Raw genomic sequence first — 13,297 nt, 5'->3', positions numbered from 1 at the left:
AACCTAATAATTAACAACCAATTAACATGCATGCATATAAAAATCTAATAACAAGTGAATAATTAACGACTAATCTCCATATCACAGCTGTTCAAGTGCAGCTAAAGTTTAAACATATATACAATATTAAAAATACCATGTCCAAATATAAACAGATGTCCCGCTTATCAGTACATCTAATAACACAAAATGATAGGCATATGTGCCTTTCATACCCAACCCCCCTTCTCAATTGCTTCACTTAACATTTACCTGCAAATGACAAAAACAAAAATAAATTCCTAAATTTTGACAATGGCAAGTGAATACAATATGTGATATAAATTTACTTTCCAATAAGAGTATGTAAGCGAATAACATAAAATCACAACTTCTCAATAACTTCACTTAACTATTGACATCAAAATAATTAAATTTATTTTGATGTTTGTGACTAAGATATATGGTCTAAAAGACATATGTATTGTGTTTCCTTATAATATATGTTTAGATAAAGAGAAAACTTTACACAAAACAAGAACATGAACCAATAATAATTCTTAGCACAAACTACCAACAATTAAACAATAATTATACTTCACACGTCTTCCACGTCAAACTAAAAGAACATTTTAACAGTACCATTAGGATTTCAGTCGTTAAGACATGATATTTACTTACGCTCACAGTTAAACTAATATTCTAAGGTCGCGTAAACATATTTTTGGTCCGTGTATATTATTATTTGATTGCGTATATCAATAATTACGAGTCACCCTATATATCTAGTTTAAATTACATAAACATGTTGAGGCACATAGAGATGCGAGAAAATACATACGATGTGATGATCCACAAGAGGTATGTGAAGACTGACGCATGGGTTCGCCTTCTTCAGTACATGCATCTTCACCTTCAAAATCTACTTGCATGTCACCTACACGTTATTAATTTACAACTGTAAACGCACACTTGAGTTGAAAATGCGTACAATGTGGGATTAGCAAACCTCTAATAATGAAAAATGTAAACGTATAGATTATTGTTATATGGGCGTAATTAAGCAGTATACAATGTTACCTGGTCGACTGGCTACTGACGATCTCGCCCTCACACGAACAGGAGACTTGGTGTCTGGCACAGCACATACGTTTGTCGTTCCGGCGCTCACCATGTCCCTTAAAAACCTCTTGGCCTCATATGTACTATTGGACAAAGCTTCATCATCCGTCGGCAGCAACTGATTGATGAAGTCTAGCAAAGAAGTGATTATCGTGTTACTTAGACCACCCGCACACTTCAAATTGTATAGATATACAGTAGCACTAAGTTTGCTATGATTAGTTTTATCATGAAGTGGCTTCTCCTCTCGTTTAAGCAAATTGTAAAATTTCCTCGCACTATCCTCATCAACTTCTTTATGCACTACTGTATCTGCTTGCGTTTCCATCTGAGGGTCACAGTGGTCTTCTCTGACCTCGTGCATGCCAAACACATCACGCAATATGGCCTGCATGTTAATGGACTCGTCTGGAATTGGGGCCGTAGCTGCGGCCAAACGAGTCGAATTAGCCTTTAGCATGAGGCCCAATTTTTTCTCCATGCCAAACCCAATCGATGTAAGTGGGCAAAATTCCGGCTCCCGCTGTCAAATGATCATATACTTCTTGTGGCCTTAGCTGCCTGTTCAAGTGACATTTTTTACATGGGCACAAAATGAACTTCTGACTTTCAAAGTTGGAAACCGCAAATGTAATGAACAACTTAACGCCTTCAAAATATTCCTTCGAACCTCTCGACTTTGTTATCAAACTCTTGTCCATAGCGTGGCTACACTATAAACACACATTCTATCAATTTAATAAGTCCTAGCGTTTCTGAATGTAAGTGTAAATCATTTCATATTATTATCAAATAATAATTTAATTAAATTTAATTGCATATCAATTATATATGAATCAATTAATATATCTAAGACAAATTCTAATTAACATATCATAAATGCAATTTTATCAAATCAATTAATTAACATATTATCAAATAATCATTTAATTAAATTTAACGGCATATCAAAATCATTTTTATAATTTTGATATGCAATTAAAATTGAAGGTGGTCACCGCACACATAATTTCATCGACCAATTGCACTTTTTGGATTCCTTAAGTGCTGTGAGTGATTGTTTGGAAGAGAGAGAGCAGCTTAAATGCCCAAATGTGAACATCAACCACCTCACACGGATTCCTCTCTTTCTCTGCCCCCACATTAAGGCTCCGTTTACTTCGACGTAAAATAGTTTTCGTCGAAAAATATTTTCAGGGAAGTTATTTTTCCTGAAAATGTTTTCCAACAAAAACATTTTACGGTGTTTACCGTGCGTACGGAAAATCAATTTTTTTTTAAAAATGTTTTCAAAAACAATTTTAAATTTTTAAAATTTTTAATTTAAAAAACTATTAATTTTTATATTAGCTATTCAACTGTACTAAAAATTAATTTTTTAATTTTTTTTAAAATATTTTATATTAACCTATAAAATATAATTTTTATTCAAAATATAAAAATATTAATATAAAATAATTTATGTTTGGTTGTTAAAATTCGACAAAAACAATCAACCCATCTAAGAATATTTTTAGATTTTCTAAAAATCAAATTTTAAAACTTACCTTAAACTATGGGTAAAACCTTCGGTTATTCCTTATTTCCAACGGAGTAGAGTTATCAGGTTGTTTAATTAAATGTTTATAAATCGTCAAGACTCCTCAAAGTATAACCTTAAAATATCGATGAACAAACCTAATCGATCTATAGAACCTTCCACCAACCACTCGGAACCTCACATTATGCCCAATAATGTATAAAAATATCAACACTTGTTCCTTAATAGAAATGTGAATGGTCTCACGTATAAGGTTGTTCTCAGCAAGAATTTTACATAATTCAAAAAAAGATATAGGACTCATTCTTATTTGATCAATACAATCTTGTCTGCTTCCATAAAGAATACTATCCATATAAATCCCTCTTTCATACTCTCGATTAACATGAGGTTTCCTACGTAATACTCTCCTAGATCTAATATCTTTTAAGATTACAAGCCCAACAGCAAGAACAGATGCAACTGTGGTCGTAACTGTCGAAAGAATTGTTTCATCCATCTACAAACAACATAAAAATATGCAATAAGCAATAAATTATATATGCATTGTTTCCAATTCATCCTCAAAACTTGTACAGGATTCCAATAAATCAATAAATCATATTAATAAGCAATAAATCAATAAGCAATAAGCAATACATCATATAAGCAATAAGCAATACATCCTCAAAACTTGTACAGAATTCCAATAAGCAATAAATCATATAAGCAATAAGCAATACATCCTCAAAACTTGTGTAGGATTCCAATAAGCAATAAATCATATAAGCAATAAGCAATACATCCTCAAAACTTGTACAGGATTCCAATTTCCAATTCCCATACAAAAAAGTCGTACGCCTAAAATTTTTGTCTACCCAAAAGCTACCCTCCAAGCCTAGCCTTCATAATTTTCTTCAACTGCAACAGCAACACAGGAGGAAATGGCACCCAATTTTCATCAACTTAATTAATATTGAAGAACATGTTAATTAACATTTTAATATTTTTCATCAACTTACTATTTAACTAAAACAGAGCAAACTGCTCTATCCAAGTGACGAGTTTTTGATTCATGAGAATGAAATGCTACAAGCTTTGTCAAAAAAAAAAAAAAAAAAAAACTGAAATAGAGTAAATCAATGCTGTGAAATAAACTTGTATATCTAAAATGACAAAGATGGCTTTAATGCCATCTTGTTTTTGTTCTTGTTGAGTTTATTCAATAAATTATGAGATAAGAAAACTTACAAGAAGGCAAAACACACGGGAAAGCAGAACTAAAAGATTACATTAGAAAACTCCCAAGACCGACCAAAGTGCGCTCAATTAGGAATTACTGAATTAACATTGGCCCTAATCCAACACAAATATTATCATTTCTCCTATGAAAAAACCAAGCATTTGTTGTAGAAAAACTCCATATGTTGTCAGAGAATGGTCATCATCAGGAAAAACATTGCAGAGGAAGTATAATTAGTTGGTCTGAATGATGTCATAAGTCATCAATTCATTCTGAGTGTTGAGTTAATTTGTAGGGTGTTGTTTTGTTTTCTTTCCATCTGTTTTTTGAGCACACAAATAGGGGGACTCTCTACTTACCTTTTACTTCACCTTTTGGGTATTGAAATTAGTGTGCATATGTTGTAGGTACATGTGATGTTGGCAACTGATCCTCTTGCCCGATGGATCTTTGGGTTTCTAATTCAATACCTAAAGTCATTGAGTCTGGAAAGCATCAATCCCATTTGGTTTATACTACCGTGGGTTTTCATGTATTAACTATAAATGAGATTTGGTTTTGGGAGACCAGGTGTACGTTAAAGGGTCAATTAATCTCGTTTATTCCTTTGTAATCTTGCTTTATTGCTAAACTAAATCTCCCTTTTTCAAGCAAAACTACATGAATGCTGATGACAGTATAACGAAAATCCAACCAAGACCTCACACAGCAAAACACCGAGCAAAGAGCCAAGAGCCACCAAAAATCCACCCCAATCTGCCATCACACAACCAGAAAATCAAAAGGAAACAAAATCCACCCAATTTGCGATCTTGGAAGTTCTGACTTTGAGATTGGGTTTTTGAAAACCCAATGGCAGATACAGTCTACTCTAGAAGTGAACTTCCAAGAATCAACAACCAAAACAGCCCATAACAACAAAGATCCCAGAAGTTCTCATTTTCCAAAATCCACACCCTAGACCCAAAACCAAAATCGCAAATCTGATACATTAATAAGGAAAGAAACCAAAATCAAAATCGCTCCACGATTTCCAGTTGTCCAACAGAGAAAGAAACCAAAATCAAAAGAAAATTACCAAGAGAAATTCGTAGATTTGAATCGCTCCATACATACGGTTCAACAAAGAAAGAGAAAGATGAGAGTACCTGCGTCGGGTTTGAAGAGTGAAGCTCGGCCGAGAGAGAGATGAGCTATGCAGGTGAAGGAGAAGCTGCAGCTGCAGCTGTGCGTGAAGGTGAAGGTGAAGGTGAAGGTGAAGGAGAAGCTTTGCGTGAAGGTGAGGAGTCGGGGGGTTTTTTGGTTTTTTTTTTTCTAATTAGAAGAGCGTCGGGTTTTTTTGGGTTGAGCAGGGAAAATGGTTTACGAAATTAAAAAGTGTAAACCATTTTCCCTAGAAATGTAAAGGTTTATCGGTCAAACCGAAATTATTTTCGGTTTGACCACTATTTTACGTCGTAGTAAACACCGTAAAATGCGGAAAATATTTTCTGGAAATCATTTTACGTCGAAGTAAACGGAGCTTAAATCTTCTAAAATACCATTTAAGCTTATAATATAAGTTTATTGTTAAATAAACAAATAATTTGTGGGTGACAAAAGAATTACAAGCAAATGGAAGAGGAGAGCAAGGAATGTGTCAACTACCCAATCCACCCTTTCTTTATTTGAAAACACATGTCCTTTCTGGTTAGTAGATTCATGGAAATGCAGCTGGAGTTAAAGAGAGCTTGGGAGAAATGGAAATTGTAAGGGAAAAATTGGGAATTTTTTTTTATTGATGGACTTGTTTAAGAGAAGAAACAACAATAATAATAATAATAACATATTCATCCTTCTTTCTCTAACCCAGTAAGTACCCACCACACATCCATCCAATCTCCCTCTCATGCCTTCCAATTCTTTCTTTTTTTTGGTATATATCATCACATATATACATGGATAGAGATACTCTTCTACCAGTCAACCACCTCTCTCTCTCTCACTCTCTCTCTCTCTTTCAAATTTAATTAAATTTTGAAAAAATTACAGTTTACACCTTCAAAGTTGACGGTACTTTTCAATTCGAACACTAAAGTTTCAATTTTTACAATCCACCCCACAAAGTTCCAAATTTTTGCAATTTGACTAATTTTATCCAAAACTTCCCATATTGACCATAATTTTTATTTATTTTTTTAATTTTTTATTTTTAAATTCGAGGTGTCATCTGGTCATTTTGGCACTTCTAAATTTATTTTTGTTTTCATAAAAAATAAACAAAAAATCAGGGGTAATATGAAAATTTTGAGATGATATTAGTCGAATTAAAAAAAATTGAAACTTTGTCAGAGTAAATTGCAAAAATTAAAACTTTGATGTTCGAATTAAAAAACACTTTCATTAAATTTTACATACTTTCAATGTTTTTTTTTTCTGGGTGAAAGGTGGGATAACAAGAACGGGGCTGGCCTAAATGAAAGTGAAAAGAAATGATCCGAAAATCAAAAATACAAAATGGGCAGAGAAGCAGTAAAAAATGGGCTTATATTTGTCTTACCAGAGATGCGCCGGAGAGAGGGAGAGAGCTGCCGGAGAGTGAGAGAGGTGCGCCGTATCGGAGCAGCGGCCCCGCCAGAGGTGAGAGAGCGAGCTGCCGGAGTGAGGGAGAGAGAAAGAGCTGCCGGCCGGAGAGAGAGAGGGAGCCGAAAGGAAGCGTGAGAGGGAGAGAGATTGTAAAAGAGCTGAGAGGGAGAGTGAGCTTCAGATTCGCTGAGGGAGAGAGAGGGAGGAGTACTGCGCACTGAGGGGGCTCAGGCATCGAGAAGGGGAGGGGGGACTTTTTTACTGTAGGACGAGTGGGACGTGCTACTGTAAAAAAAAACCTAAAACTTTTTTTTTTTTTTTTTAGAAACTTCAGTTTGGCAATTTAAACTTTCAGCCAATTTGGCAAAGCCCCTCTCAACTTTTAAATCTTTCACATTGGACCACTCTATTAGTTTTCAACGTTAAATTCAAACGGTTTGACTTTTTATGCCCATTATACCCACACACAGTCCACTTGAAATTTCGAAAATGCCAAAAACTACAACACCCACCCCCAGCCCAAAACGACACTGTTTTGAGCATTAAAACTATATATTGTTTTCTAAAAGAAAAAAGAAAAAAAATACAAAATATTAAAAATATTAAAAAAATAAAAATAAAAAAACACCGTTTTGGGCATTAAAATTGTTTTTTTTTTCTTAAAAAAAAGTGCAAAATAAAAAATAAAAAAGGAAAACTAAGAAAAAGTCACCCCTTGGCCAAAATGGGGTGGTAGGGTGGTCCGGCCACCCCCAAAAGCCCAAAATAGTGAATGGTTTTTTATTTTATTTTATTTTATTTTATTTTATTTTTTCTTTTTATTTGGGGGCTTTTGGGGAGTGGCTGGACCACCCCTTTGGCCATGGGGATGGTTTGAACACTCCTAGACTGGTCATGGGGCGGCTGGAGCCACCCCGATTTTCTTCTTCTTCTTTTTTTATTTAATATTTTTCTTTTTCTTTCTCTCTCTCTCCCTCTTTTTTTTTTTTAAAAAAAAAATAATTTTAATGCCCAAAACAACGTCGTTTTGAGCTGGGTGGGCGTTGTAGTTTTGAGGCCCAAAACGGTGTAGTTTTAACTTGGGGGTATAATGGGCATAAAAAGTCAAACCGTTTGAATTTAACATTGAAAACTAACAGAGGGGCCCAGAGTGAAAGAAATTGAAAGTTCAAGGGTTCAAAGTGAGAAATTTGAAAGTTCAGATGAAAGTTCAAGGGACCAAAGTGAAGTTTTCTCCCCTTTTTATTTATTTATTTTATTTTATTTTTTATTTTTTTATAGTGCATGTCTATGGTCCACTCCGGTAGTCCACAATTTCCTTAAGTTAAGGAGGTGGCCCAACAAGAATCTATTTTAGTGGGCTTGTCTAGAGCTACTCTATAAGACTATAACCATACCTAGGAACCAAGGTGATTTATATTAATTAGGTATGGGGATTCTCCATTGCGAAGATTCGAACCCACACCTTACTACTTACCTAACCACTTGAGAATTTCCTTGGGCCATTGAACCATCACTAATGTAGGGTGGCGTAGTGGGTTCGCAATAACAAATAACATTAAAATCGCAACTCTTCTTAAACTAATATTCTATCAAGAAATCAAGGCAAAAGGGATAGAAATTCACTCATTTAGTGTTTCATATTGATAAACTGATCAAAATACATAAAATCTGCCTCTTACATATTATGTCTGCTGTTTTTATAACAAAAGCAAACTTGAAGCAAAAGTAAACCTAAGACTATTATGGAAATTTTTAGAATAATAAAGGGAAAATTACAATTAAATAAAATCCTAATTTAAATAACATAAATAATAAAATAAATATTTTTGATTGCTGGATTATCTATGTTGTTGGAATAAAATCTTCATTAATGTCCCCAATAGAGCAATCAAGTATTTCTTTATTTGATTATTGCCTTTATTTCTGTCCAGCTTTTTAATCTCCCATTTGCATCCTGTTTTGACCTAGTAATCTTTGGAATTGGCCAAAGCTTGTGAAATATGATTTTGTATATCTTTGAATTATCTTTCAACGCCACCAAGCGTACTCAAATCCAATATCCGAAACTCAAGATATAATCTTTTTAGTAAAACTCGTCAAGTGTGAATTTAATCAAAATGGGTAAAACTGGCTTGCATCATTCTCACCGAGTTTGAGAGAATTCGTCCTTGAATTCTGATGGCTCTTGCCTTGATCATTTGGAAACCCAATCAATTCCTACCATCCCTTTCTCTTCAAAGGCAAAACAATGTAACATCCCACAATAAATAATACTCCACTAATCACCACAAAGATTGCGATTATCAACTTGAATATTTTTCACACTAGATTCAAAGAACTTTGGCTTCACATGATAATCATACATGTTCTCCCGTTCATGCACCATGAATATCTCCCAAAAGGAATCAATGATCTCTTTCCTTTTAAATATAAAATTCTTCTAAGCATAAAAATCATCAAAAACCTTAACATCAAGGGAATTTGATAAAATATTTTCTACCCCAAGGAAATCAACTTCATTAACATCCAAATCAAAGACTTCACTTTTAGGGCTTTCATCAAGCACATGATCTATAGAACTCTCATCAACAAAATTTTCAATATTATTTGAAAGATTTACCTTTTCCAACGATTCCTCTTCTTCGGGATAGATGTCCCAGTCTACTACAGATTCTTCCTCGTGATCATAGGACAAAGAACCTCTCACAAGATCTTCATCACTGATATAACTATCATAGGTTGGTGGAGAATCCCAATCCACGAATCATTGTGAAGGATCTTCAACATCTTCATGAACATCTCCATGTTGGAACTTCTTGTCAATGAACTCGTATTCTTGGAACTCTTCATCAACAAATTCATCTTCCTCCTCCACATAAGATGGATTTAGTAGATGGATTTGAGGATCGCAAATAATGGTCAAATTGTCCTGTCGCGGACTCCACGCGTCAAACCATACCTTCCTCTGTAGAAATTGCGCCCTACTAAAGATAACCACGTCATCCTCATCCACAAAATGGGGAGTTGGTTGGCGGCGACAACCGCTAGCAACTTTGATGGTGACAATTTGATCAGATAAGGGTCTGATTTGCTTCATCAGCCTATATAGCGCAAATTGCTCTTCCTCAGGCTGCAAACGAACCGTCAATCGTTCATCACGTGTTGTTTCTTTGCGCTCATGCACAACACCAAGACATGCATACTTCTTTCCTCCGTCGTGTCTTCTTCTCGCCATGGCAGGAAAGTTGCTGGGCTCTGATAGAAACTGATGCAGGGTGGCGTAGTGGGTTCGCAATAGCAAACAATAATAGAATCACAACTTTTCTTAAACCAAGATTCTATCAAGAAATCAAGGTAAAAGGGATAGAAAATCACTCATTGAGTGTTTCATAATGATAAACTTATCAAAATACATAAAATCTGCCTCTTACATATTAGGTTTGTTTTATATCCTGTATTTATAACAATAAGCAAACTTGGAGCAAAAGTAAACCTAAGACTATATATTATGGAAATTTCTAGAATAATAAAGAGAAAATTACAATTAAATAAAAGAGGATAACTTCTATAAGGAGGTGGTGTAAACCACCTCCTTTGTGCCCACCAATTAAAATTGGACAATTAGGATTATCACACCAAAGCAAATGAAGTGAAAAACACCGGATTAAAACACCAACTCACATCATTCACAAAAGACAAAACCCTCTTTTTTCTCCTCTCCCTCTCTCTTTCTCTCCATTGGCGCCGTGCATCCCAGCCAGAGCTTGCCAACACAAACCCAACCGGTACTCCCCTCTCTCTCTCTCACTCTCACAGACACACACCGGCAGCAGAGAAAAAAATTTCTCTGCTGCCCAGTGCTTTCTCACTCTCACAGACACACACCGGCAGCAGAGAAAAAAAATTTCTCTGCTGCCCAGTGCTTTCTCCTCTCTCACTCACGACACAATTTCTCTCTCACCGAAATTATTTCTCTGATTTTCTCTCACAATGTGATTTTTCATTTGCACAAATACAATTTGATTTTTCATGTTTCTTTGTTTTCACTCTCACCGAATACTGTGTGATTTTTTTTTTTTTTTTTTTCCTTGAATTCTCATTTTAGTTGTATTGGTAGGGTAGGATTATTGGGTATGATATCAAAAGCAAGATGTTAAGTTTAGATTTTTTATAAGAAAAAATGTATAAAGTTGAGATTTTAGTAATTATAATTGAAGAATGTTGTTATCCTCTGGCAGGATCTCTAGGATGAGTACTAGTATCGAAGAACTTGACAAAATATCATTTTGTGATGAGTTTATTGAAGATAGGCATGTTGACAATGAAATGATAAAAGATCAAAATGATTTGAAGCAACCAATCGCAAGTATTGCCTCATTTAATGGTCCAAAGGAACCATGTCTTGATATGGAATTTGATGAATTAGAAGATGCTCGTGCATGTTATAATGCGTATGCAAGGCGGAATGGTTTTAGTATTCGAATAAGTCATTCTCGACTAGCTAAGGATAAGTCAGTAAATGGGATAGAATATGTTTGTTCAAGAGAAGGCTTCCGTCATAAAAGTTATCAAGAGAAAACCTATACAAACCCGAAGCCTGCTGAAACAAGGATAGGATGTAAAGCAATTATGGGTTTAAAAAAAGTGGGATTAAAATGGATTGTATGTAAGTTCAAAACTGAACATAATCATGATCTCCTTAGTCCTAGAAGTACAAGTTTGCTTCGTGGACATAGAGTGGTAACACATGCCCAAAAAAGTCTTATAGATACACTTAATAAATCCGGTGTACCTCCAAGAAAGATAATGTCGGTGTTAAGTGAAGAATCCGGTGGTGACTATAATATTGGTTGTATTGCTAAAGATGTGCAAAATTATTTGGGAAATAAAAGAAAGGTTCTTTTTGGAGAGGGAGACGCACAAAGAATGTACAATTTTTTTCTTGAGAAACAAAGTAAAAATCCGGGTTTTGTTTATGCAATCCAAGTGGATGACAATGGATGCATGGGCAATTGTTTTTGGGCAGATGCTAGATCACGAGCTGCATACCAATATTTTGGAGATGTTGTTACTTTTGATGCTACCTACTTGACAAATTGTTATAAGATGCCTTTTGTTCCTTTTACTGGAGTTAACCATCATCACCAATCTATGATGTTTGGATGTGCTTTGCTTGTAAATGAAACGGCTGAATCTTATACGTGGTTGTTGAAGACATGGCTTGAGGCAATGCTTGGACGTGCTCCCTCTACAATTATCACTGATGATGACAAGGCTATGGGCAAAGCAATTGCAGAGGTATTACCAAATACCACTCATAGATTATGTTTATGGCATATTTTACAAAAGGTTCCAGAACATTTGGCGCATATATATAATAAATATCCATCTTTTCAAAGAGACTTTCAGCATTGCATTCATAATACACTTACAATTGAAGAATTTGAGGCGGAATGGAGTGAAATTGTAGGCAAGTATGAGTTGGGAGAGAATGATTGGTTGAAAAAACTTTATATGCGACGTGAAAAATGGATGCCGGCTTACTTGCGAACCACATTTTGTGCCGGTATGTCTACAACTCAACGGAGTGAGAGTATGAATAATTTTTTTAAAAATTATGTTCGTTCAAGCACAATGGTGAGTGACTTTGTCTATCAATATGAAAAAGCCTTGGATGCACGTTATTTTAAAGAGAAAGAAAAAGATGTCAAGACAAAAACTTCTAGACCGATTTTGAAAACATGTTACAAGATGGAAGTAGAGGCGGCAAAGGTTTACACACGGGAGTCTTTTTTGATGTTTCAAGAAGAGCTATTTAGTAGTCAAAATTACTACTCATCTAAACATCGAGAAGAAGGAGGAGTGAAGATATATAAGGTGGCCCTTCATGGGAGAGAAAATCCATTTTATGAAGTTGCATTTGAATTTCTTGAGAAGAAAGCAACTTGTACATGTCACAAGTTTGAATTTGTTGGAATTCTATGTAGACATATTCTTCAAATTTTTGTGAAGAAAACTCTAGTGGATACTATTCCCCAACATTATGTTTTAGAGAGATGGACGATCAATGCCAAGAGTCGCATTATACATGGCATTTCTAATGATGATATGCAAGCAGAAACACAAAATTCTTCCACCTTGATGAGAAATAGCTTAATGTTGCAAATTTATGAAGTTGTAGAAGTGGGGTGCCAATCAAAAAGAAAGTATGATCATTTTAGCGTTGGTTTACAAAAGCTGCATCACGAGCTTCTGATAATGCATGATGATTGTGATAAAGATATAAATGATGCTGATGTAAGAAGTGTCGAGGGTCATGTCTTCAACAGCCAAGTACTATCAAACCTTTCATTCACTTTGCAAGATCCTCCGCATGTTAGTTGTAGAGGAAAACCCAAATCTTTAAGACAAAAAAATCCAAAAGAAAATCAAGCAATCAAGAAAAGGACATGTTCCATTTGCAGGAAGACCGGGCATGTGAGAACCAATTGTCCTTCAAATAAGCAAGCAAGGTATTTTTATAATCTTTTTTTATTTACAATAATTTACATGAAAATGCATTTTGATTTAATGAAAATCTTATTTTTTATAGGGATATTTTGAATACCAATTTGAGGCCAACTAACTTGGGGTTGATAAATGAACAAAGTTTAGAAAAGGTATTATTTTTTTTTATAACATATCCTCCATCAAGTTAATTTTTGTCTGTTATCTAATTTTATTTATTTATGAATTATTTACAGTGCTCTTTGCCAACTATGGAGTACCCATCTACCACTACATTTGCCATGTCTCAAGATCCTGGATATTCATCTACTACAATTAATATTGGTGCAAATAACATCAACGCATATGGAACTCCTTGA

At 34.7% G+C, this 13,297-nt stretch overlaps 1 protein-coding gene and 1 pseudogene across 1 annotated transcript; one reads left to right on the top strand and one right to left on the bottom strand.

Moving 5' to 3' along the window:
• Nucleotides 1-241: 241 nt before the first annotated feature.
• Nucleotides 242-6,637, bottom strand: LOC132168170 (uncharacterized). Its single transcript, XM_059579283.2, has 4 exons — nt 6,403-6,637; nt 1,060-1,662; nt 821-916; nt 242-252 (listed from the first exon to the last, which is right to left on the bottom strand). The coding sequence occupies exons 2-4, from the start codon at nt 1,580-1,582 to the stop codon at nt 242-244; spliced, it is 630 nt and encodes a 209-aa protein (XP_059435266.2). The 5' UTR covers nt 1,583-1,662; nt 6,403-6,637.
• Nucleotides 6,638-10,736: 4,099 nt separating this feature from the next.
• On the top strand, nt 10,737-13,297 carry LOC148587703 (protein FAR1-RELATED SEQUENCE 5 pseudogene; annotated as a pseudogene).

The sequence above is a fragment of the Corylus avellana genome, chromosome 2 (assembly GCF_965113065.1).
Source record: "Corylus avellana chromosome 2, dhCorAvel1.hap1.2, whole genome shotgun sequence".
In the NCBI taxonomy this organism is placed as follows: Eukaryota; Viridiplantae; Streptophyta; class Magnoliopsida; order Fagales; family Betulaceae; genus Corylus; species Corylus avellana.
The sequence above is the reverse complement of the archived record's forward strand: the minus strand, read 5'-3'. Positions and strand labels throughout refer to the sequence as shown.